The 26,996-nt window shown below is 39.7% G+C and overlaps 1 protein-coding gene across 1 annotated transcript in view; it reads right to left on the bottom strand.

Moving 5' to 3' along the window:
- col12a1b (collagen, type XII, alpha 1b) overlaps nt 1-26,996 on the bottom strand; it is a 152,480-nt gene that overhangs the window by 101,047 nt on the left and 24,437 nt on the right. Inside the window, exons 14-22 of the mRNA XM_050058640.1 lie at nt 13,293-13,562; nt 11,390-11,656; nt 10,195-10,387; nt 8,931-9,055; nt 5,979-6,128; nt 4,877-4,996; nt 4,456-4,620; nt 3,877-4,023; nt 2,344-2,486 (exon numbers count right to left, since the gene is read on the bottom strand). Coding sequence (XP_049914597.1) covers nt 2,344-2,486; nt 3,877-4,023; nt 4,456-4,620; nt 4,877-4,996; nt 5,979-6,128; nt 8,931-9,055; nt 10,195-10,387; nt 11,390-11,656; nt 13,293-13,562 — 1,580 coding nt within the window. The remainder of the gene's footprint in view (nt 1-2,343; nt 2,487-3,876; nt 4,024-4,455; nt 4,621-4,876; nt 4,997-5,978; nt 6,129-8,930; nt 9,056-10,194; nt 10,388-11,389; nt 11,657-13,292; nt 13,563-26,996) is intronic.

Raw genomic sequence — 26,996 nt, 5'->3', positions numbered from 1 at the left:
AAGCACACGCATACGCATGCGTGAAACTTTTTTGTATGCTTGCAAAGCACAGCCTGCTGGGATGTTTCTATGTATCTACTGGCACCAGAAGGGCTCTTTAGGACTAAGTACATACAGTACATGTGTGCACAGTAATGAGCAGGTGAAATGTCTGTCTAGCTTACATATGAGGTGTCTCAAGATTTAGGAACATACAATTTTACTGAATTGTTTTGTTCTACGACCTATTCAAGTGTTGGAAGTTGTTATTTACGTGACAATGCCTGAACGCAACACAAGCTCAGCATGAGTGCCGTGCTGAGCTGCTGTGTGAGCAGCGTGTTTGTCTGTGCATTACAGCAGTCTGTTGGTTATTTACACACTGTCCATTTCAATAACTTTGTCAGCTGACAAACTGCACCGGGTTCAGGGTCAGGTTTGGTCAGGAAAACGCGGCCCGAGCTGCTCTAGCGTGATCACCTGTGTGTGTGGCGGAACTCCGCCGTGCGCGATACAGAGAGCAGAGGAGAATTGTTAACGCGTGACCATGTAGAGACAGAAATGACACGATGGCATAACACCATAAACAGTATATTGTTCCGTCGCGCAAAATAATATCAATGGGGGCTGTGGGCAGGACATTGTTACACAGCTGTGCCTGTGACTTCAGGCAGAGAGGCCACTGCATCAGAGCAGAAGAGCACGTTTTAAAATACATTTATTTTATCAATTAGTTATTAACTTTTACTATTTTTAGCAACTTGCCCGATCGGGCAAGTGAGTTGTTAGTTTACATGCCCGACCGTGAGTTTTACTTGCCCCGGGCAATCGGGCAATCCTTAATGTTGAGCCCTGCATTAGCTCAATTCCAGCCTGTGGCCATGGGCTCAATTCCAGCCTGCGGCCCTCTGCTGCATGTCATCCCCTCCCTCTTCCCCCTCTCATGCTTAGACTGTCCTATCTAATAAAGGCAAGAAGCCTTGAAAAGAGCAAAACCAACTGTCTGTCTGTGGCTCTCAGCTTCAAGCCCATTTAAAAAAGGGCTCAGTAATTTCCTAAAACAGCTGGTCACTGTAGTTTTTATCAAACAAACAGGAGTTAACAGTGCATTTTATAGGGACTATTTTGAGGGATGCACCGATCCGATATCTGGATCGAATATCGGCCCCAGTATCATCAAAAGAGATGGATCAGGTATAAGAAAATGCAACCTATACCTGAGGCGATCCTTTCCCTTTAAATCTACTGCAACGCAAGCTACGTCATATGTCATGGAGTGAAGGAGAGAATCTGCTGTGTGGAGGTATTTCACACTATTTCAACTGCTGCACAATTGTTTATTTTTGTTAAAAATAAATAGTTCATCACTGCATTAATCTGTTTCATCTTGTTTCATTTTATCTTAGGAAAGAACTGTGTAGTGGGGCGTCGGTGGCTTAGTGGATAGAGCAGGCGCCCCATGTACAAGGCTGTTGCCTTTGGCCTGTGGCCCTTTGCTGCATGTCAGGACAGTGTTTGTGGGATTGAGTCAAAAGAAAGTATAGTGTTTGTCTTCATGGTAATGATGGAATATTTCACCCAGTGCAACAGTGTGGCTCATAGATGTGTTTTTAACAGTGGGGCTCCATGGCACAGAGGAAGGCTATGCTATTGTTTATGTTAAGTGCAGAAAATTCCATTTGCCTATCCATGAGCTCTGCTAAATTTGTGCTAAATTTAGGCTCTGAAGTCTATTTTGCAAGTCTTGGTGGTGCTTTCTGTGGACTCCTATATGCTAATCTGTCAGAGCAGAAGACTCTGGCAAGAGCAGGAGTGGAGGCGTGTGATTTACGGTGAATAAGGACTGGTGTAATGGTGGGAATGAGAGGTGATGCCCCAGTACTGATGTGGATCACTGCCACTGTTTAGAGTTGGCTGCAGAGTCGAATCGCTATCTGTGTGAGGAGCAACCACGTGGCCATCTTGGTTGAGGTCAGGATGTGTGGGCAGTTAAATCATCCCACAACCAGAAACAGTGTATTACCAGAACCGTCCAGAAGTGTGGACAATTAAAAAGCAGCAGCCAACAATGTCAGAAGATGCAAAAAGGACTAAATCAGAGTGCAAAAGGAGCTGATGGGATTAATTTTTACTTGAGCTGTACCTTGTATAACGTCATGTGACAAATGATTGATTGATTGATTGACTGATTGATTGATTGATTGATTGATTGATTGATTGATTGATTGATTGATTGATTGACTGATTGATTGACTGATTGATTGACTGACTGATTTTTTTTGTGTGTGTGGTTCTTGATGTGAAGTGCGCATGAGTTAAAATCTTGTGTTCAGGGTAACGGGAAGGGGGAGAAGTTTATCTCACCTCCTGAGTGGGTCCTCCAGCCGCCATCATGTAAGAGACGCGATACTTGTCAACAGGGCTACCGGGTGCTGTCCAGGTGGCACGGAAGGAGCGGTGGGTCACCTCTGAGGTCACCAGGTTGGTGGGCGCCTCCAGTTCAACTCCTGAAAAGGAATGAACAGGAGCTGGAATATGATCCCACATGTAAAAGTATTTCACATCGTGAACCTTGCCCCCACAAATCTGCCCCTGTCATATACGCTCCTCTGACAGTGAAGAAGCGGGCCTGCTGTATATTTATGCTCTTCTGACTTTAACAAAGTTTTTTTTTTTTTTTTCCTCCGGCTGTGCTGTAAATCATCTTTGTATTTGCTACTAAAATTTACAGACAAAAAGTACTTCCAATGTGACAAAACAAGAAGTACATCCATCAGATGCTTGGATCTATGTTGCATCATCTTTTGATTGTCTGAAATAATAAGTAAGTAATATTAAGTAATAATAAGTTTGTCAGTTTAGTCAAATCTTGATCTATCTGCATTTTTTTGGATCTGATCTTGTTTTTTTCCCTGTTAAAGAGTAGAACTAATCTGTGAATAACAGAACACACTGTTCTCATCTAGGGACGAGAATAACTGAATAATTTCTACTTGTCAGTAGTCATTAGCTCATCATTTAAACAGGGCAAAAGCAACTGTGCCAAAGAAGTGTAATTTTGCTGATATTCGTGTCTTTACTTGGACTGAAGGTTTATGTCGTCCTTCATAAGTGGAGAAACTTTCACGCCCTTGAGCATCTGCAAACCTAAATGAAAGCCTGGAGTAAAATTTTTAATTTATGGCTGTCAGTCTTAAACACTTTGGCTTTGTAAGTTCCGGAAATGTATACACTTCTACAACTACAAAGCTTCCACCTGACCTTGAAAACAGGTAACTACTAAAATGTGTAAATCTGACTCAACAATACTCATAGAAAAAGCTGGAATTGCAGATGCAAGCAGCAGAGGTTCCTGGCACCATTTGACCAATGTTGTCATTAAAAATGTCTTCAAGTTTACAGCGCCACCATCAGGAAGATACAATCACTTTAGTGTTTGTTAAAAGTTTGTCATGGGAAGGAAAAATTTTGAAGATGAACATTTGTGGTTGCTTGGCATGCAGAATCTAACTACTGGGAACTAGATAGCAGTGTGCATGTATTTTTTTCTTTTTGATTGTGCAGCTCATTGTTGCCCAGCACCTGCAAAAATGTATGAATTTGTGTGTGCCTCCTGATAAAAGCTACATTTTTATCAAAATTTAAAAAAAATTCAATTTATCATATAAATCAGAAATACAGAAACAATTTGAAACAAATTAGCCTAGCTTTGTTTCTATTTCTTTAAAATGTTACTGTTGATAGAAAAAATATTACCATTAGAATTATTTTGAAAAATTCACATTTCAAGCTAAATCAACTGGTTAAAATGTCTTACTGTCAGAATGTTGCTTGGTATCTTTAATACTAACAACAGTGATGCCAGTTTCAATGATAACGATCAATCTTATTTCCTACCTGGGCCCTTGACGCTGTTACACAGGTTGACAGTGAGGTCATCAACGATGTCCACCAGGAACTTGAAGTCGTTGACGTTGTACATGTGAATTTCGTCAGGGTCAGAGGCAATGGACCTCAACTCGTTCTCGTCAGCGTTCTTCACACCTGAGAGAAAAAGTTACCGTCATAAGTGTTCCTGTAAAAATATGACCTGAAAACAAGACTGACTCGTTTGTCTAGTTTGTAAGGAGTTGCCAAACCATCAAATTTGTACTGCAATTGTTTCCTACTAATCCCATGTACTACAAATTGTGTTTACTTCACATACAAATATACAAATATATGCTGTACATCACCATATATTTGTATATACCAGACCATGTGTGTGTGTGTATATATATATATATATATATATATATAGCTTTCATGTGACACCCACAAGAAATAAGCTTTTTCTAATCATGTTGATACCATCTAAATTTTTTGCAGTAAGATTATGTAGTTGCCCATGTTCACAAGACAGAACTCTCACTTTACAAATTTCTTCTATGAGACTCTGATAGTTTAATTTTATTCATACTGACAAAAATCACTCACCGATTGCATAGAGCTCGATGCCGCTGTCTCTCAGATTCTGCGAGTTGAAGACGATATCGTCCTGCGACTTTCCGTCAGTGATAAGGACACCAATTTTACGGGAGTCGGGACGCAACCCAACGTTGGGTCTGAAGTTGTTCTGAAGGATGTAGTTTAGAGCCATTCCTGTGTGAATAGAGTTAAGAGTTTTACAATTCTGTGAATTCTAAAGTTTCTGTGGATATTTTGAGAGTTTTTGATAGAGTATTACTTTAATATCTCACAAAGTGAATCTGCTTTCTTTCCATACTTTTTCTGCAATAACAGCTTCACTTTTCCAGTAAATGGACCCAAATTAGGAAAGTAAATATATTTAGATCCCAAATTGAGGCCTTGATCAGTTTAAACCCCAAGTGGATTAGACAACATGTTGTGAAATCACCTGTCATAGTGTTGCCTCCTTTGTACGGCAGGTTGGCAATGGCATCCAGCAGGGACGCCTTGGTCGGGTGGGCATTCAGGTGCCACTCAGTCTTTGGGTCTCCACTGTACTGAGCCAGACCTGCAGAAAACACCAACAGGACACACAAACCCTGTCCGTTAGCTTCTTTAAAAATTATGCCAATGAAACAGGTTTATAAAAAACTAATTAACTAAAAATCTATAACGGTAGTAATTAAAGGAAAGCAGTGACAGTAGTAGACTGAGTAGCTGTACAGTCAGGTTTTATTAATAGAACAGAAGTAGCAGGAGCAGTAATAGCATTTATAGCAGTATTAGTAGTGGTTGAAGCAGTAAACAGTAGCAGCAGTATTAGCAGTAGCTGTAAACACACTGGCAGTAGAAGAATGAGTAATAATGAATAATAATTTAAGTAATAAAAGCAGCTTCCTAAGAATTAAAGTGATAGCTACAGTAGTTGCCCTAGTCTGTGTCCTAACGGTATAAGTATTAATAGAAGTATTAGTTGCAGAAGTCGTGGCAAAGGTGAAAAGTAGTAGAGTTTTGAGACTTAATACTTTTACTTTACTTTTTCACTTCTTATTCTATCACTGTTTAATGACTGTGAGTTGCACTTATGGATCAAGATATGTGGTAAGCTGATAAAATATAACTTTAAAAAAAAAACAAAAGCAGTATATAAAGTGAGCAAACCAGCTAAAACATCAAAATACTGCTAAGAGATTAATGCTGCAAAAATACTGAAATGGAATATTTTAAGATATCTACCCGGTTAACATGTCAAATGCTGGACTTTTACTTGACATACAGCATTTTTTATGTAACCGTTAAAAGGTTTGGTATACTTTTTCCTCCTTTCTTAGCAATAGTCTTATAGTGACAGAAACAAAGTAGTAGTAGTGGGAGTATTTAAAGTAGTGGCAGTCGTGGCACTAGTTTTATCAACTGAGCTGAATTGTTAGTTACAATAAAGGTAGCAGCACATATCGGAGTATTAAAAGTAGAAGTAGTGCTAGTACAGGTAATAATTACTGCAGGAAGGGCAGTTGTAGTATGACGAGTAACAAAAGTGAAAATATTACCAATCTGGACTCTCTCTGGGCTGATTTCGAACACGCTAACCATGCGAGCGATAAAGCTGCGGATGGTTTTGAAGTTGATGCGGCCAATGCTCCAGGAGCCGTCGACCAGCAGCACGATGTCGGCCTTTGCTGCGGTCTTACACTGAGTGTCTGCAGAGAGATGGTGGGGGGGAGGGGACAGTTAGCGAGACACCTGGTAGACCACAGACACCCACCATGAGTGTCCGCTCTGTTTTGTATGTACCATAAGAGACAAAGGGGTACAGGAAAGTGTGAAAAAGTGAGAGGAAATGTCGTGGGATACATCAGAGAAGAGTGCATCACAAAAGTCTAACAATCTCAAGATGTTTACACAGCAGAATGTTTTACACAGCATTATGTAACACAAATAATTCACACTCATAACACATTGTCTAACAGCTGTCAATTCTTGATTAACTGCTCTCTCTTCTGAGCATTTTTTTTCTCTCTGTCCTCCAGCATTTTTAAATCCAGCGGCGAATAAGCCCTGTGGTCTTTTCTGGCTGACAGTGAGGCTGTCCCCTCCAAGAGCAGGAGTTAGCCTCTCTGACACTCTGATATACGAGACCTCCTGTTCCCAAAAGTTACTGCACATTCCTGCTCCAGGCACCTGTAAGGGTGAAAAATGGCCGCTTGTCCTCTTTTTTTACAATGACACGCCCGGCGGATGCCAAGCGTTTACAAACCGGGCCCCTGTGTGTGCAATTGAAAACAGGTTAGGAGATAATCGATTACATTTTTTGGTTCTTTTTCAGCAGGCTGCAGAAACAGATGCTTGATGCTAAGAGGAACCGAGTCAGATGCTTGACCGCAGTCTGTTTGAGTTATACCAGCGCCGGTAAACAATACGCTCATGAGTCCCTCTGACATTCATTAATAAAAACAGATGTCATAAACAGAGGCAGCTTTAAGAGGCATCTAATACGCTGCAGACGACTGCTGGATCCAGTGTCTCTGAGTAAGAGTCTCAGCAAATAAATATCCAGCTCAGTCTGACTGTGGGACGTAAATCAACTGGTGTCCTGCAGAAACCTGCAGCAATTCTGACTTTTGTTGTTTTTGCGTTGAGGCCAGTGACAGTGACCTTTTTGTTCTTTAAAATTTGACTCATATCATTTTGAAGGGAGCCTTCTTAAATGTGTCATGGCTGCGGAAGTATATGACATTTTATGTATCGTAAATTTTGTTGATAATCTCTTTCTCTCTATCATCTAGGAGTCCAAGAGTGGCGTCTATAAAACTTAGTTTTATATAATGTTGGAAAGTTAAGCTCTTAAGTTCATTCTTGACCTTAAAAGTATTAGCTTGGTAAAACAATCTTAACTCAAGATCCACTTACTACCTTTCAACGGTGAGCATAGCAAGCAGCCGATTAAAATAACCTTAGATGAAATGTCCTTAAAGAGTACTAGGATGAAATCACAACAGCTACTGAGCTCACATGTTATCAGATCTTTTTCTGTGGCAACTGAGTAAACTGATGAAGACCACAGGATTCAGTTCAATGCTGGAAAAAAGCTTCTATGTGCATCTTATGTCCATAGCATTTGTATAAAGATGTCATGGGTGGTACTAAACCCTCACAACATAAATTCCGTAGTAGCTACAATTGTTTCTTTTGTAATCTCTATTAATGTCTAATTTGTTGATGATTTCATTTTGCAAACCTCCATCAACTCATATGGAAGTCTCCTTTACTGAAACATTTCCGATGATGTAAAACAAGCTGTCCTTTAATGCATTTGACTGTGTATTCAGTTTAAAAATGGTTACATTTAAAACATGATGGTAAACAAACTAATGCCATGTTGAATTTTAACATTTCCAATGGTTGTTAACGTGTAATAAATTTTAAAAGCGTGACCTTATTCTAGATAATGTCGCGTGATTCAACAAAACATTGCTGTTAACAAGTAGAATTTTCTCACGTCACCGTCCAGTTTTTCACACTTTGTTTAAAGAAGAAAATGTGAAAAGGAAGAAAGCATTTAATGATCTGTAAAAACTAATTTTTTTCAGCGTGTGAAGGACGCCTTGGAGCGGCTCTGCCAGACCATATGGACATCTCAGAAAGTCTGGATTAAAGCCTCCACTAAGCAGCCTGCCATGTGAGAGCTGCAGTTTAATATATGAGGATCTCTGAGTGGAACCTCGGTGGAACATCCTGGCCTGTTCCCCTCTCGGTGGGCAGTCGGTCACTGTGTCTGCTCCCCATTACAGCAGGAAATTTTGTCCAGGGTCAGTACCTCCTCTGGGTCTTATGAGAAGCATAGCATTTTCCGAACTGCACACATCCCAGCGGCAGCTAACGCTCTGGATCATAAAAAGTAGGTAATTGCAAGCAGAGTCCTCTTCCACGCTTTGGACAACATAAAATGGGAAATATCTACTTTTGTAAAACACATTTGAGCCGCAGATACTGAGTTCAATAGTAACTCATCTGGTAGCTGACGAAGATGTTTGTTTTTGGTGACACCATTAAAGGTGAGCACATCATGGGGTGGCTGCTCACACACTGGCAAATATGTAGCACGTGAGTTGGTCAGGGAACATGTCCAATTGGGCAATTTATAGATGTTAGTGTCAACACTTCAGCACATGTCTGTTAAATGGCATGTCACTTTGCTCCAGATCACAACCAAATGAGATATGAGGTAGGTAAGGAAACGTGAGCCAAGCAGCTCTAAATAATTTGTACTAATCACAATCTTCTGCGTCAACTTTTGGCCTGCGATTCCAAAGAGACAGTGATATTAATTCCCCTCGACAACAAATAATTCAACGTTCTGGCACTGATTTGGCCGGCACTTCGAAGTCAGACCACTCCTGTTCTGAAATGACTTGGATCAGAAAGCGTCTGGTCTGCAGGCCTGCTCTTTAGGGCTGCTAATGGTGTGCGGGTTGTAGTGTGGTGGTGTTATCAGCTTTTACCAGAGGGATCAACAGTAGGTGGATCTGGAGCGTCCATGAGGGTCGTCTCTTCCTCTCCTGCAAGAGGCAAACTCTCACCTCCGTCAAACATCCCAAACACGGCAACAGAGTACTTTGTTCCTGCCCTAAGGGTGAAAGGAAATTGCATAAACTTACATTAGTCTTTCACAATCTCATTTAGAAGCATTTCATGCCTAAATTAGATGTTCACACTGTGAAGAGAGCAGCTCTTGGTCTTTCAAATGACCGTCTACAACTTGAAAGAGAAAAAAAAAAAAAAAAAAAAACAGGATCTGCAATAAAAATCCTATAAAATGAATCACAGTAGCCAGCATGAATCTACACTTGGAAAATGCATAAAATGTGTTTTCTTTTGTGTACTACAGCTGGTGTAATAACTCAAAATTATCCTCTTCCTTTTTGAGATAATGGACTTGTATTGATGTCCCTTTCATAATAATTATAATATGTATAGTTACGTGAGATGAATTGGTTGTTATAATGTGTACAATGGTTAGCAAGTTGCAAAATAAATGTCAATACTGCTGATAACTTGATAAGATTTAATGTTCTGAAGAAAATGTCCATGTGACAACTACCTTAACAACATCTGTTTTACAAGATTTTTACTAGGGTGTTGTAAAGTGATTGATAGGGCATTTCTTGGTGGTTTCAACTGACATGAAAGGGTTACCTAGAGTGTCAGTTTAAAGCATAAGGCCACTGACCAAGCTGCCGTATTTGATAAGCTGGGAGTGAGATCGTTGGCTATAGACAGACGTTGTCATCGAGGCAGTTTTAAATCGAAATGTCTTCTCAACATCGTAGTTTGCTTTTACTTCACTCCACTGTCCGCTCTACTCATTAAACCCTGGCAAAACCAGTATGCTGGCTGGCTACGGATTTAGGCAGATACGTTGGTCTCTAGTGAATGGTTAGGGAAAATGGAATCCCCATGGAAATCAGTTAAAGTTGATGCAAAGTCAGACTGAAGATGGAAACTGAGTGTGATAAGTTGATCATTCTGTCTGATATCAGGCAATACCAGGGTGGTGCCAGCATTGACAAGGGCACTGCTAGTGTAGATGGGTGCTCAGGTCTACGCTGGCAAGTTCTCTTGGCTTTGGTGATTTACAAATATGTACATGAGACTTTTCTTCTGCTTTACCCTCTAATATTTATTGTTTCCCTTTATGGTGAACTCTCGAATCAAGGCATAAAGTTTCTAAGAATATTTAAATATGTGATAGTTAGGAAAGCTTACCTAAGTTCCTCTAGAACGACTGTGTTATCATAGGGACCAACCAGGAGTTCCCCCAGGTCAATATCATTCCCATCAGGGTGAAAGGTCACTTTGTAGCCCTTAACGTCTCCGGGAGCTGGATCCCAGGTGACTCTGAAACTGGTCTTGGTGGGCTCTGAGGTCTGGAGGTTCCTGGGAGACTTGTAGGGCGACACTGCAATAGAAGAACCCGGCTAGAACTTCAGGACAAACTTGTGCAGAATTAAAATTCAACACAACTCCAACTATTGGCAATGGTTTTAAATTTCAGCCACACCACATTCAAGCCAGTTTCTCATTAGTCCATAATACAATACCTTGAACCCGGTGTCATTCGTTAAAAAGCCCAGTGTCATGCTGTGTGTTAGTAATGGTAGCGTGTGATTGAGCGTGTGTTTATTAACTGTGATTTTAGTGTTCTGGTGAAAAGACACTGCTTCTTCGCAGCGCAGCAGCACCTGTAGTGTGAAAAATATTCATCTTAACAAGTCGTTAAAACTTGGAGTTGGTCCTAAACTCTTATTTTTGGTGGAACAATGGAAACAAAATCTGCAGCTTGGATGACAGAATCCTGTTTGTTTCCAAGGCAGCATGACTTTTGTTAACGTTTCTCTAGAGACAAGTGACAAAATTGTCACACAAGCCAGATTTCTCCATTTGTTGACAGTTTATAGGAGAAAATCTGGTTAGTCAGTTGAGATAGAAGTCCTTATCCTGACCATAATGAGATGGTTTGATTTGGGGGGAATTTTAGCTATTTTTCCTACTTAAGCAACAGTCAGATAAAGTCATAGATCTCCTGTTGAGTGTCGAGATTAGCTTCAGTCAATTAAATTACTTGATGCAGACACCAAAGCAACACGTCCATGAGTTTTTCTGACTGTTGGTGAGTGGGACAAATAGTAGCATTGCCCAAAAGCCAAAGTTCACACTTAAACGATTAAACTGTATACCTAAAATTTAACATACAATTTGGCAAGCCAGTCAAAGGACACCCTATGAATGAATGGGATGGGACCTACCAAAAGCTGAATTCATCTCAGCTGCAGACTTTTGTGATTTTATTCCATCAATAATAATGTTTATAGAACTACCTCAGGTTTTAACGTCTTTGTTTAGATGGACATGTTTCTGCAGTGTACTGTCTGTCAGAGGGTTGAATTATGGACCAACGTACGTGTCGTTCCTACTCCTTGCCTTGCTTTTCCTTCCCCGCGCTTGTAGATGGGGTGAACAGTGATGTCGTAAGTGGTCTGTGGCTGCAAGCGCTTCATGATGGTGGAGGTGGATGTGCCAGGGATCTTGAGGGCCACTTCTTTCCCTCCACCACTGGGAACGTACTTTAGCCTGTAGTTGGCTACCTTGCCCGGTGCAGGCATCCATGTGACTTTCATGGTTCGCTCAGTCTCGTCCGACACGGTCAACTTTTTACCAGCAGCAGAGGCTGAAAACAAAACAAAACAAATTCTAAAATTAAGTGGATAACATTTTCATGCTTTTTCAAACAAGTGGAACTAAATTAAAATGCTTGTGGTTCCTGTTAGAATTCCAATGTAATAGTCATGATTTCTAAGATAAATATTTAATCAAACAAACTGCATCCATACCGTCAGTTTTAATGTTCCATATGTGCAGGACTGTACTGTACACACTCACCAATTTCTTCTGGCGATGACTTAACAGCCATAAATATTCAATTATTTTTCATCTAAGCCCTAAAAACAATCATTTTCCCTCTCTGTTTTCAGGCCAAGTGTGGTTTCCCTTTATATCCCTTCAGTAATTGTTATGTATTCATATCTTCAGGAGTAAATGTTGAGTACTACCATCAGCTTCATGCCAAAACTAATTGCTTATGAATTAGGCATTTACCCAGATGTGATCAGTTGGGAAGGAAATGCTAACCACATTTTCCTTCTCCCCCTGATACAACCAAAAGCCCTATAAAATGAAATTAACTTATTCCGATGTTTCTGCAAGTGATTAAAAAAACTTTGCAAGAGAATAATATGTATATTTAATAATCTCAAGGAAAGTTTTTCTGACTACTTGATTTCAATCCAGAGGATTTTTATTGATGGAACAAAAACTGGCATCCAGCTTTTCAATGTGTTGAAGGATTTGAACAAATCTATGAAGCTGGACATGAAATAATTCTACTACTCTATTGGGAGGGTGAATCAAGGAACAATGTGTACTTAAAATCTGTCTATTTATCTACATGTCCCTTTGTTTTGGAGGGCCTGTTTGTGTGGATTTGAAACCAATAGATATTACATGTGTGCATACAGAACAAGGACTGTGTTGACATTTTTATGAGTGTGTGATTTGTCTCTGATGCAATATGTCTGTATGCAACTCACAATGCGTCATTCACAGAACACACACGTTGTACCAGTATTCTCTTCAAGACATGGGCTGTGTTATTTCAGAGAGCATAACGCAGCAAATCTGTCACCACGTTGGTGTTTCACTTCAAATTACAGTTTGAAAAGAATCTAAATGATTATCTTAATTAGAGTAGACAGCAGTAATCTTTGGAGAATGCCAACTGTATGATTATGCAAGCTCTGAAATCCATTTTGTTTTGAGACAAAAGGAAGTATTGAAGGTACTTTGGCTATTATTTTTATGGCAGGCATGCAAAAAAAATCCTAAACTTCCTTCTTAAAAGGTTAGTGAAATTGGTTCATGACCTGACTAATGACTGTGAACACCTGGATTGACCCTTCCTGTGCTGCACAAGTGATCTAAAGGCAACTAATCCTAGCCCCTATGTATGTAGCTACATGATCTGAATCATGGAGAAGCGTGTGTTGGTTAATAACAAAGCTATTAGCTACCAGTTATTACATTCTTCCAATTCTTTTATAAAGCTTCTTATTAATCTTTTGTTTTAACAATCTTGTTTGTCTTCAATTTATATATTCATTTAAACTGTTTTGTATGCACTTTTCTTTTATTTGTAACTATGAAGCACTTTGTAACCCAGGTTTGAAAAGTGCTACAAACTCTAACTCATTACTAATTACTTAATTTCACCGATGAGATTCATTTTCTCTCCAGAGCTGTAGTCTTACCGTCAGTGGTTTCCTGTCCAGTAAGTGGGTCACTGTCTTTTTGACTGTAGGCAGCAATCACAGAAACTTGGTAGAGTGTTTCTGGAGTCAGACCATCCAGCACAGTGTTGGTCACGTCTCCCGGCACTATTTTATCTCCAGCCTGCCCCGTGAACAGCGACTTCCATCGAACCCGGTACATGTTTACGTTTCCAGGTGCCGCCGTCCAGGACGCTGCAAAGCTGGTGTCGGTGACATCGCTGGTGACCAGGTTTTTAGGTGGTCCCACCTCTGAACACAACAAGTAAAGGTGTGGATTATTATGGGTTATTATTATTATGTGTTGTACTTTAATACAAAGAACAACACACAAAAACAAATACTGTAAAAAAAAAAAAACAAAGACAAATTTCATTTCATTTCAACATTTTTCTTTACATACAGATTAAATTCATATTCATCTGTTTTTTCTAGGTATTTAAATGTATGTTTCTTAAACACTTCCTGGTTTTGTGCATGATAGTGCCATCGAATTTCCTACGTTTCCTCACAGACACACAACAGATGTTTTGGAACTCAACTGTGAATAATTTTTATATTGTATAAATTCAGACTGGCTGGTTTGCTCAAATGTTCTTTCCAGTGTTTGTCAGTTTTCTTTTTTAAACCGTCTTCCCTTTAAAAACAAAGGAACCATTTGGCTGTGCTGGCAGATCAGATTATTTTCTAAAATGGAAACTATTAAAAGGCCATCGAGTGGACAGAAGAACTGAACAACTCACCACAGCTATAAAGGCTAGAGACGACTGGAGAGACACACGCGATTTTTTTTTTTTTAGATATTTCTGAGTATATTTTAAGACATTTCTGCTTCATTAGTGACTACAGAGCATTGGGAGACAGGAGACATGCAAGAGGAAAGACATAAAACATGTCGGGAACCGGATGAACTCAAAGTGTCCACTGAGCCAACGAGAGGGAGGAAATCTCTTTACTGTATTTTATTGGACATCTTTACTCCATCAGTGCTTCCCTCTATTGGTAGAGCATCAGCTGCAAACTTTGACATTCAGTATTTTGTAGCCACAGTTAAATTTACGCTTTTACCTTTGAACTAGCTAGCTGATTGGTGACCTAACGTCTCCCTTACTTTCTTGTGGGTTTCAGGGACTTTGCGTTTTCTAATGGTCCACTGACTTAAATGACATTTTCAGATTTTTTTTTTTTTTTGACGGGTTAAAGTTGAAACAACAGTCAGTCTTTAACAGACACTAGATATGGACAGTTTGTGTAAGATTTATAGCATTCACTTTTCTCTTCTAAATAGGTTTGTCTGAGTTTTTGTTCAGATTATACTGATTATCTGAATTCTCGTGTGTCTTGCAGATGTTTTGGAGCAATGTTGCAGCATTCATATATCTCACAAATATACCTGAAGAATAAAATGTTATCATTACCATCAGCAACAACCACCAAAACTATGATAAAAAAAATCCATGTTGTAATAAACAAAAATTATCCGTTAAACCTTTGTTGAATTAAATTTTCATTCTTAATTTGTAAGTCCAGGTGTTGTTGCTTGAGGATGCTGACACTGTTTGATCCTTTATTCAGAGAAAAATGCTCAACAACTACTAGGTCGGCTTAAAATGTGACTGGCTGTGTATGTTCAGGAATGTCTCCAAAAACACAAGATAAGATCTGTCCTATGGCGTAACCATCAGGCCAAAATTGCTCTTTATTCACACAAAAATATCAAAATCTAATGAAAGTATTGCATTTATGCTCTTCAGAATACGAGCCTACTCTTTGTCACACACACACACACACACACACACACACACACACACAGCGGCGCTAAGTCCTACCAAAGTTAGGTCGGGTTTGGGTCGTTGATTAGTGTATATGAATGGAATTGATTACTACTAATGCCCCAACCTGTGTCCCATCGTGCTAGCGCTCCCACAGTGCTAACCCTATATAAAGTGTGCTAAACAACGACCACAGCGCTGACAGAGCTAACAATGTTAACCAGCGGGAGACCAGAGGGCAGACACTACACTTCAGCGACAATGATGTCCCGTTATCATGCTGTACAAGCATTGTAAAGCGGCGGACGATGAGCTAGCCAGTGGGATACATATATGCACTAACAAGCACGTGCTGCTGGACCAGCTTACCGCAACAAACCACAAAGAAATTCAGATTATAACACACACACACATAGCGTGATGTCATTCTCTGCTCAGGACACCATGGCAAACAATAACAACAAGTGATGAACATTACAGCCTGTAGGATCTGCTAAGGGGCTAGGGCTTATGAACCCTGCCTCCCCTCTGATTTGGCCACCAAGACATGGCAAGTCCACTTTCAAAAGACAATGCTCCCTCTCTGTGCAAAAGTAAAAGCAGGTAAAACAAGTGAAAAATGTTACAAAATCCATTATGGCTTGTTAAAACATCCAGTTATAAGACACCAGTTTGTTCCTTTTGTTTGTGCATTTCTCAGAAACATAACTTCATTTTGTGAACTGTTCTGCCAGACAACAAGACAAGAGGCTTTGTCCACTAATTTAACCCTTACTCACACTTAATGTCTAACCTAAAACAAACCCTAAATCCAACCCTTGTTGAAGTGATGGAGTAAGTGAATGACACCATCTTATACAAATGTGCTTACTCTGAAAATGGTTCTTACAAATAAATCAAAAACATACATACAGACACAGTATTAAAGTGCTTTCACAGGCTTTCATGACCTCAACTCAACTTTCTGAGAGCTACAGCACACAGAAGCCAACACCCTTATAAATTAATTCAACCAAATCTAATTCCCACCACCATAGCAACAGCTCAAGTTGCTGCAAGCAGACATATAGTACACTCCTATACAGACAGAGCACAATGCTGGAAATATTTGTTAATGACGGAAGGGTGCGGGCGGGGGGATGATATCAAATTATAATCCATCTTCAGTTTAAAGAAGGTGACAGCATGCACAGTGGAGGCGCTGGAAAGACTGAGAAGTTTCCACGATGTGATAATTATCACAAAATATCAAATCCAGCTATATAATCAAGAGATTGAGCAGGAAATAAATCACATACCAGCTTTTGCCAACTGATACACATCTTAAGAGAGAGGGAGAAAAAAGGAAAACACCAGCCTCTCCAAATGTTTATAGTCGGAAAAACTAAAACAGTTCTGGTCTGGATTAAAAACAACAAAATTCAGGATACTTTGATGCATTTAAAAAAAATGTCCCTGCATGCATTGATGAGGGCCATAAAGTCAAAATGTGTGTGCGTATCTCTGCGCTAAAAAAACGCAATAACTGAAAAGTTGAATGCCTGGATGTTGTTGAGTGGAGGAGGCCATGTTTGCTCCTGCCAACTGATATCGGAAATGTCATTCTGATCATCTTTTTAAATGTGCAAAACATGTGGCCAGACTGTTATGGAAATCTCTAATAGTGAATTAAGTTTTAAAACAAGTTGACAAGCATATAATGACAAAGATACTGGATTTAAAAAGATCCATTTTCTCAGCAGCTCTAATCAGCTTTCAGTGCTTGTGGTAATATGCAAAATGCCTGTTGCAGATCAACTCAAACCAGGCTTTTAATTTGACAGGCTGCAGCAGATACAAAGTATTTCTGACTAAGAAATACAAATCAAACTTCATGTTACTAAGAAGCTAAACTTCCAATCCTGGATGGACTGTACTTTGCTTCATTAATGTACATGTATGAGTTTATTTTTGTCTGTTATTTCAAATGTGCTGCTCAGTCGCCGTCACTCAGTCTTCACCACACAGACGCCACTGCAGCCACCATTAGCAGGGAGCTCTCCATAGGGGCTGCTGCCAATTTTTATCTGCTTCAAGAAGTGCTGTCTCTCAAAGCTGGAAGCTGAGTCTGGAGGCTTTCGAAAATAACAGCCACAGACAGCCATCAGATGGAGTATGGAATATCTGGCGCTTTGCAGACGCCGCCTCAAATGCACTCAGACCTATTTTTCCACAGCCAGTGACGAGGCAAATGTGAACTTAACCGCAGGAAATTTAATGCACTTCTGAAGATATTTCCACTGCTCTGCATGTATCCCTAATCTATCTATCTATCTATTTATTTATTGAAACTAAACTACACAAATGTGTTATATGATTTGCCTTTACATGACAGCTTACTCAAAACCAAAGAAATCTTCAAAAGGCTAAACATCTATTTTTTGGAGAATATTGCCTTAAATTTAAAAGTATAATCATTCTTTTATATATCTATTTATGAAGGTGTCTTAATCACTGTTTTCATTGCTGGAAATGTCCTCTGACATCGTGCTCTTAAATCATGGGACAAAACTGCTCAACATGTTTAGAATGAGTACACTTTTGAGGACAAAGCAAAGACAATGGAAACTTAAAGGGACAGTTCGCCCCCAATTTTTTTTGGTGGCAGCAGATGAGTGCTGACGATATCGCCTGAACAGATGTCTTCCTGCTCTAGAATGGAAATAGATGGCACTCGGCTTGTGATGCTCAAAGAGTCAAAAAATTGATTTGAAAAACTCAACAGCAATGTCTCTTTCCAGAAATCAGGAACCGGTTACTCAAGATAATCCACAGACCTTGTTGTGAGCAGTTCATGCAGGAACTTTGTTCATCCTACCAAACTACACCCACAAACTGTATTAAAATTCAAATCAATTTTTTGACACTTTAAAGCAGCTGTGCAGAACTTTTTACCATTCATAAAACTGTCCCTAGTTCATATCACTTCCCCTTGAAGATCCGCATATTTATTTGAACCCAACAGCGACAAAAAAGCCTTTCTCTATATGGCTATTTAGCGTAGCCTCACTCGGGTCGGACACAGTGGAAGTCAGCAAACCAGAATACAGTACCCGGAGGTGGAAGTAAGTCTGCACGCCCGCAGCGGCCCGCAGCCATTAAACCACAGAAGAAGAAGGAGCCGTGTTTACGAGTAGGATTTAAGAAACAGGCTAAATGACATGTAGTAGGGAGTAGTCTCTTGTACAGTAGTCTCTTGTACAGTTGTACGGGCATTGCTGAACACATAACAGTTTTACCAGATGTATCTATAAGGACTTGGTTGTACTTTCGATGCCATGGCGAATAAAGAAGGAGCACCACCTAAAAGAAAAAGAACAGAAGAACAGAAGAAGGCTAAACGGGACAGTGATAGGGCTCGAATCCAAACGAGTGTAAACCTCGGTCGGGCATTCACCAAGTGGAGAGAGCTGAGAGATTTGAAAGGTTTTAAAACTGATCCCAAGTTGGCCCTTTTCCTAATCGACAGGTATGTAATTTTTGTTTTTATTTAGAGAATATATCGCAACTTCTTAGACGTTGTTTCACTTCAATATATGACGATATGGAAGTTACAAGCAAGCTAAATGTAACGTTAGCGGATGTGAACCGCTTTTGTCTAGTAACGTTACAACAAACGCCACAAAATTATCTGTGACTGTGACCATGAACAAAAATATACAGCAGGCAGTTGTCCTCAGTTTATAAGATATTCAGAGCTAAAGCAGAACATTTATGATTTTCCTCTCGCTCTCCAAAACAAATGCATGCGGTAATTGCCGGTTGCAGTCGAGATTTTAGGACACCAGGCTGTGGGTGTCATACCGCTTTGACCAAAGGGGGGCACTATAATCAACGAAAGTGTAAACTTCCGCACAGCTGCTTTAAGCACCACAAGTCGAGTGCCATCTAGTGCCATTATATTCAAAGGAAGCCAGACATCTCTACAGCCAATATCTCTGACACAAAGACAATTTCAAGCAATAAACAGTACTGCAGGTAAGGGGATAAATATGTTTTTTGGTTTCAACACACTGACTGTGTGACAAAATGAAAGGCTTCAGAACACCAACCAAATGGACCTTGTTGTGTAATTGTTTGTCAACAAATTTCAGGAACTTTTGGACTCAATCGATTAACATTAACTTAAAATCTGGTTCACAACAGTTAATATCTTATGAGTAAAAAATCAATAGTTGAGCTATAGTTACACAAAAATGTATCAAGATGCAGACATTATCCTGGTGAAGTGAAGTGAAGTGAAGTGAAGTGAAGTGAAGTGAAGTGAAGTGAAGTGAAGTGAAGTTAGGCTGAGCAGAGCCGAGCCAAGCCAAGTCAAGTCAAGTCAAATCAAGTTAGGCGGAGCAGAGCTGAGCCAATTTAAGTTAAGTTTAAGTGAAGTGAAGTGAAGTGAAGTGAAGTGAAGTGAAGTGAAGTTAGGCTGAGCAGAGCCGAGCCAAGTCAAGTCAAGTCAAGTCAAGTTAGGCGGAGCAGAGCTGAGCCGATTTAAGTTTAAGTGAAGTGAAGTGAAGTGAAGTGAAGTGAAGTGAAGTTAGGCTGAGCAGAGCTGAGCCGACTTAAGTCAAGTCAAGTCAAGTCAAGTTAGGTATGTTCAGTTAAGTTAGGTTAGGTTTGGTTGAGTTGAGCAGAGCTGAGCTGGGTTAAGTTAAGTTAGGTTAAATTCAGTTCAGTTCAGTTCAGTAACTACAGAAAAATAGAAAAAATAAAAGAAATAAGTAATAAAAGGAACAAAAAACTAAATTGAGAGTAAAAAATAGAAAACTACAAAAGATCATAAAACATGAGCATTAAACATAATTTAAATGCTGCTCTACTTCTGAGAAAAACAGTTGTACAACCACAACTCTTAATATGCTGACTTTCTCAACACCTGAAGGGCACATAAAAAAGCACAAGTCACAAGGTTTCTTAAATATTTCTTCTGTTGGTCTCTAAGCAGCTGCGTGTCTTGTGCTCTCTGACACTGCTAGAGGACGAGACTCAGTCTGGGACTCCCTGCTGCTGAAACCTCACAGTCACAGTGGAAAGTCTTTTGGCTGAATGCTTTGTATAAACTTGGCTACTCTACATGTTCCATCTACCATCAGACATTTAAAGCACCTTGAAGTGCAGAGAGTGACTGCAGTTTTCGTACGGGTGGCCCAGATGTGGGGAGAGAAGAATCACTCTGGTAGTGGTGCTACTCCACATCAGAGGAGAAATGTTGTCTAGCTCCAAAAGCATGGCCGTAATACTGCCAGAGTTGGGTGCTCCACATTTGCCCCCGCATTTATTTGAATGAGACCACTGGCTCAGAGGGGTGCAAGTATACTTAAGTTTTTTCTGTTTTACGTTTTTACCAAAAAGGACCACAAAATACATCAGCATTTTATGAGCAAAGACTGTAAAACACATCCTTAAGATTTATCCAACTTTGAGAGCCTCAGCTCCGCACTGCTAAAAGCAAATGCATTGCTCTGAATAAATGTGTCCCCTCGTGGCAGCGTGTCTGTTCCCTTAATTTAACTGAAGATTTAACATAATCGATTAAAAATTCTCCCATCATAGATTATGATGAAAGATGTGAAGGGAACATGTTCGAAGTCTTTTAGCACATTTTCTACAGCAGTGATTCCCAAACATTCATTAAGCACCAAAAGGAAACATGTTTTTACAGCCAGTTTGCACAGCACACACTACATCATTCATGTTCTTTATAACCTTCATGTGAAAACTGAAGAGATGTCATTTGTTTGGCCAAAAATTTATGTTCGATCTTTCATCATGAGTCTAAACTGGGAATTAAACTGTGTCGTCGGCCAGAGTCGCCACAGGACGGCTGAGCAAAGCCAAGTGGTAGTCAAAATCTGCAGCGTTCTGGCCAAGCTGGAAAATTAGGCCCTGTTTCTGCACTGGATATTTTTGAAAATAGATATTTTTCCCTTATGTTAGAAAAAAAAAAAATCTGTCCCCACAACATTTGTTTCTCAAATGCAAAACGACTCCAAAGACTCGTCGGGCCAGTAGGTGGCGATAGGGTCTACATCAACACTACTGCAAATGCAAGAGAAGATGATTCTGAGTATGCGAAGTGAGCTTATTTTCTTTTGGTAGTATTAACAAATCAAACAATAGTAGAATAGTATTAGCAAATTATTTCTATATTTTTAGATATTTGATACCTTTTTGTTTAACATTTTGCTGGTACTGTACATGGACCAAGGTAACATGGTGAAACAAAACAAGTACATAACAAAACGTAAACAAACTGGTAGTTAGCCATTGTTGTTGTTTCAGGCCATGCTCAAAGCAAGAATGGCCATGCGCAAATTGAGGAGATGATGTCATAATTTCCAAAATGCTCTGTTTTACATATCCACACAGATACAAAAAGTAACCAGAGTTTTGAAAACTCTGCACCCTAGAGGACGTTTTCAAAAATAGCTGTTGTGGTGACTTTAATACTTTGCATGGGTTGAGGTCAAAACATAGAGGAAAATATAAGTTTTCAAAAATATCTGTATACATGTACAGATATGTCCAAACCTCGTCTTAACTCCAACCTTAACCTCACATGCCATCCCTGAAGCAGGCCTAAAAAGCTACTACAGGTAAAAACTGTTTAAGGTCGTTGGTTTGACAGGTTAAAACAAGCTGGGAGTCCAAGACTGATCACACCAACAATTACAATCCAGGAAAAAGGAGTTTACTCAAGCCTCAAAGCTTTGGATATTTAAAAAGTCTGGTTTTCTAAGCCAGACAAACACGTCTGGTTTCAAGGTTTCAAGCCATGTACTTTAGTGGTTTAAGTTTAATGGGTCATGGAAGTACAATGGATGACATAAAGCTCATGAACATGAAAAACAGGAAAGAAAAAAATGTCTGGATAACTTCCTCAAGGACACCTCACGTTACAATTTTATATCTTTTTATTTCAATCGCATTGGTCTTTGAGTTTTTGGCTTCAGGTCCTCATGGAAGTCATTCATAATTAACTGTATAATTTCAAAGATGCACTGTCATCATCTGACAATAAGTGATTCCTGAAATGTTCCCTTTTCTCTACACTTACGAAAAGTTTTCCATCCCACAGCAACGTCACGCTATACTGGTGCTCCAATCAAGAAGTCCTGGTGAATGTCAAGTTTTTGGGGTCTTTTCCAAATGAGTGTTAAAGTGAAGGACTTAGTGAAAAAACCCAAAAGCAGCTGCGGAGCCTTTATATATCAGCTGTTGACAGGTTTACACCAAACAACTGAGTGAGATGGACCACATTTATACAAATGTCATTGGACTTTATCCTGGGATCAAATGTGCCATTGTTTGAACAAATTAGGTAAGAATGAAAACAAAGTCTCTCTGTAGCATTTATACAGTAGTTTGGGCAACGACCTAAATTACCTTTGATATATCACAGAAAGCATCGTAACCTGCTGACTTTTGGCATGAGGAAGAGTTTTCCATTTTAGCTCCCATTTGGTCGTAAACAGAAATCTCCTGTGCACAAACGAGGCCCCAGTGAGGAATAATATGAGCTCTTACTGTACAATAAGAGTTTTTACAATAAGAAAGAGTGAGCTCACCAGTTTTAATGTGAGTACAGTATCAGTGCAGTTTTCCACTGGAGATCTGAGCACATTTAACTCTGCATGCGAGGGAAACAAAGGTAATACGGAGCCTCTGATGTGGGCCAACACCAGGGATGTCTGGGGGCCTTACCAACACACTTCAGAACTAGACCGTGAATGCAACATGGTGGAACAAATGCACCATGCTTTGCCAGTACAGGCAAGACTACCCGAAGCTTGGGAAAGAGAAGGAGAAAAAAAAAAAAAAAAAAAACAGTGACGGTTGTATTGATTGCATGGCTCTACGACCAGGGAGGCATCTGCAGGCTGTGCAGGCCGAAACACAGAGACTGTGGACAGCACTATTAAATTCCAGGCAAGCCCTCACAAGGTGAATAGGGAGAAAGGTAGCAACAAAGAGAAAGAAAGAAAATAAAATAACATGAAGACACAAAGAGTGACAGATGGAGAGAGAAAGACAGGGAAGGGCAGAGAGAGAGATGGGGAGAAAGGAGGAAAATGGGAGGGGAGATGGGAAAGAGAAAGACACAAGGTGAGAAAGTGAGACACATGGAGACGGAGACATAAACAGAGAGGAAGACAGAAACAGAGACAGGAATGAGTCAGTCTTCCCTGCTCCTCCTAACCTTCCAGCCCTGCTCTCAGCTGGGTTACATTCCTGTTCGGTCTTGCTGTTTCTCATCTTTACCTCTCAGCCTGTGTGGCTGGCTGCTGTGTCCACTGTTACTGTTGTCGTCTGTGGCTTACAAAGCTACAGCTCCACTGTTTGAGATGCACCAGTGACCACACAGATTAACTACATCCATCTGAACAAATTCAAGGCCACCATGATTGCATCTGTCCTGATTTGCTGCGATATTACCAAAGGCCTGTTTCTTTAATAAACTCACTTTTAAACAATCATCAGTGGTGCGTAGAGTACTAAAAATCTATACTCAAGTAAGAGTCCAATTACTCCATAAAAATTACCCTTTGAAAAACCTACTCTAGTAAAACAGTACCTGGCTAATAAATCACTAAAGTTCAATAATAGTTAATGACAAGACAGTACTTGTTTTGATAAGCAGGTCAGCTAATCAAACAAATAAGGATAGTCTATACAACTGAGATATGAATAGTTTCCCACTCTCTCACCATCTCTTCCTCTCTATCCCTCTCTTACTTATCATAACACCAAAGATTAACACTGAACTGCACATGAAACATAACATAGCTGACATTAGCCAGCTAACTACATTTTTACCTACAGTTATATGCAACTTACTTCAATTCAGGGTTTCCCCCCAAAAAGTTTTTGGGCCTGGTGGCAAGTATCTTTTGATAGGGCCTGGTGGCCAACAAGTGTCTTTTTTTTAAGGGGGGCCAGGGACACTTTTTTTTATTGTAATGTTAACAATGCAATGAAGTTAAATTAAAATATTTTTTGTGTGTAAAATATAGCTTTTGGTCGCATATGCATTTGGAATATGATGCAGATTTGGTGTGTATTCATGAGTGATTGAAATAGGGGGACAAAACAAGCTTTTGGATAGGGCCCCAAAAAAAGTTAGAAACAGCCCTGCTAGCTGGTGTGTGTGCTGGACAAAATGCATCAGTCATTGGGACAGGAGCAGCAAGTTGCTAAAGATAACACACCATGGAGAGATCTCAGTGCAGCCTTATATCCCATAGGGAATGAATAAGAGTCAGTAAGCTAGTTAGTGGTTAGTAACATGATTTGCTGAGTTTTGTCTCCTCATAGTTTTTCTTTTTTTTTTTTTAGATTATTTTTGTGGGCTTTTTTGCCTTTAATGAGAGGACAGAGAGTGAAATGGGGAGACAGAGAGAGTGGGGACTGACATGCGAAGGGGCCGCGAGCCGGATTCAAACCCGCGGCCGCTGCAGCGAGGCAATGCCTCTGTACATGGGGCGCCGGCACTATCCACTACGCTACTGACGCCCCTGTCTCCTCATAGTTAACATAACAGTAACATCATCTTGCTCACTGTGAATGCAAACGTCGGCTGCTGGCTCGTCTACTTTAACATTACATCAATCAGTCTAATATTAGCTAAATGGGAACATAAAAGGTAACAACAAATGACACGGTGTGTGTGTGTTTATGTGTGTGTGCAGCCAGTTTAATTTTCATCACCATTCATTGTAACTTCAGCAGGGTGTTTTTCTTTACTCTTTAGGCTACTGTAGTTTAAAACACATTTTAAAATTTACATTTTAAAAATACACGATGCTCAAGTCCAGGCAGGGGGTCAATTTAGGGCGGGAAGGCCGCCTGGTTTGCAACTGAGGTGCTCCTCGGGTGCCCTCCCTGCTACACCCGATCGTACTTAGAGCAGACTCATTGTAAAAATGGTATAAATGGAAAATGTAGTAAAGTCAAAAGTAGATTACTGGCTCAAAAGTATACTTGAGTAAAGAGTAGAAGCACAGTTTTAAAAAAGGAACATGAAAAGTACTTGCTCCTTAAAAAATTCTTTTTTACTCCTGTGCGTTACATGTAATGCATTTTTACCCACCCTGACAATTACCTGCAATTTATCGAATCACAACAATTGAGATACAGATAGAAAACATGGGGAAATAAAGCAACAAAAGATTCCCAGTTCTGACTCTTTCCAGCATCAGAAGCCACAAGCTTCAGTGTGACATGAATTATGTCCTTTGCTCATGTCTGCAAGGGTTTGCGCAACCTATCCGCATGCAGCCCAAAAAGATCTTTGCCATAGACTGTATGTGCACACTTCCCTGAATGCTGACACTCAATACAGTATAAACAGAACAACCAACATACATGTCTGTGTCCGAAACATGGAATATATTCAGCCCTTCTGACTCATTTTGTAGCATCAATCAAACCAGAAAACGCTTCACAGCTGAAACCTTCACTAACTATACAATCCTATAAATTTGTTATTTCATAACATCAAATGCCAGCACATTAATCAAAAATGAAAATAGTTGTTAGTTACGGCCCCACTATAACATCCATTCAGTTTTGCCTCTTCCTTTAACTTTGGCCTTCTGTATTTCAATTCAGAGGGGGATGGGAATTGATTTTTTTTTAAGTTTCTCCAAATAATGCAGTCAAACTAGAAATGTGTTTACAACCTGTGTGCTCATAATGTTTCTGATCTGTTGAACTCAGCTGTAGTGGCATTTCTCAAAAGCAGCTTCAGCCTCAGATGATCTAAACCTGATTATTGTAAATCTATGAGCTAAGGTAACCCACATTTTGAGATGACCGGCAGGAACAGGGTCTTGAGTAAACTGTTTTAACAACCGATAGAGATGATGGACATAAGCTGTAAAAATAGGACCCAGGTGGTAAAGAAATTTTCTTTGACATTACTGCAACACTAACGGTAAAGTTATATGAAAACTGGATGTCTTCCTCTCTTCTCTTTCTTCTCTACTCCCTCTCACCACTTCTCTTGTTCCCACTGTTTATTATTACTCCCCTATAACAATAAGCCTGACCCTTGAAGCCTCTCTGGGTATTGACAGCAGGATCACTTCTAACATTTTGCTCTGGAACAAAAAGAAAGCAATGTTTAAACACGGACCTATATCAAATGTTTGCTGTGTTTGTTTTTAGAGCCTTTCCGATGATTTGGTCGTCTTCCAGGGGTTTAGTCACAGCAATTACAGCAAAAACCTCAAACATTAGCTGTAGTTGTTGAGCCACACAGTCATAATAAAAATAGAGTAATCACTTAATCTGGGAGGATTAGCAGGTCACAGCTGCATGCCAGAACTGACATAAATAATGTCTGACTTTAAATTATTAGACTTTATTTTGCAGCTCTACATTAACTGTGAAGACAGATATTAAGATATCTTGATATGTATATTTATTCACTGTATCTTTTGTAGAGGATGCATTACTAAAAGTTAATTATAGTCAGGGTTGGCAAAAGAAAGTGTGTTTTTTAGGACACATACTCACACTTAACTGGGAACTGTATCTTAATTTAGAATGAAAAATAATTTTGTGCCTCAATTTAGGGGAATTTTAATATTTAAACCTGCATTAATCAATCATTTTTATAGTAACACTGAATGACATTACTCTGTATGAGGTGAATTTGTTGCTGAGTGAAGATTCGCAAACAACTTGGAAGTTCTCCAGTGCTTTTTAGCTTCTTTTAGCTCATGTTTTGATTTTGCAGCACATTTCCTGTCTGGTTCTGTCTCAGTGTTTACAGCTGCTGTTTTTATCAAACAAGCTCTGATATACACCCACTGTCCACTACCTAGTCAGCAGCAAAGAGCAGACTGACACAATTAGAGTCAAGCTGGTGAAATAC

This window comes from Epinephelus moara, chromosome 12 (genome assembly GCF_006386435.1).
Source record: "Epinephelus moara isolate mb chromosome 12, YSFRI_EMoa_1.0, whole genome shotgun sequence".
NCBI classification, from domain to species: domain Eukaryota; kingdom Metazoa; phylum Chordata; class Actinopteri; order Perciformes; family Serranidae; genus Epinephelus; species Epinephelus moara.
This window is presented reverse-complemented; position numbering and strand designations above follow the sequence as displayed.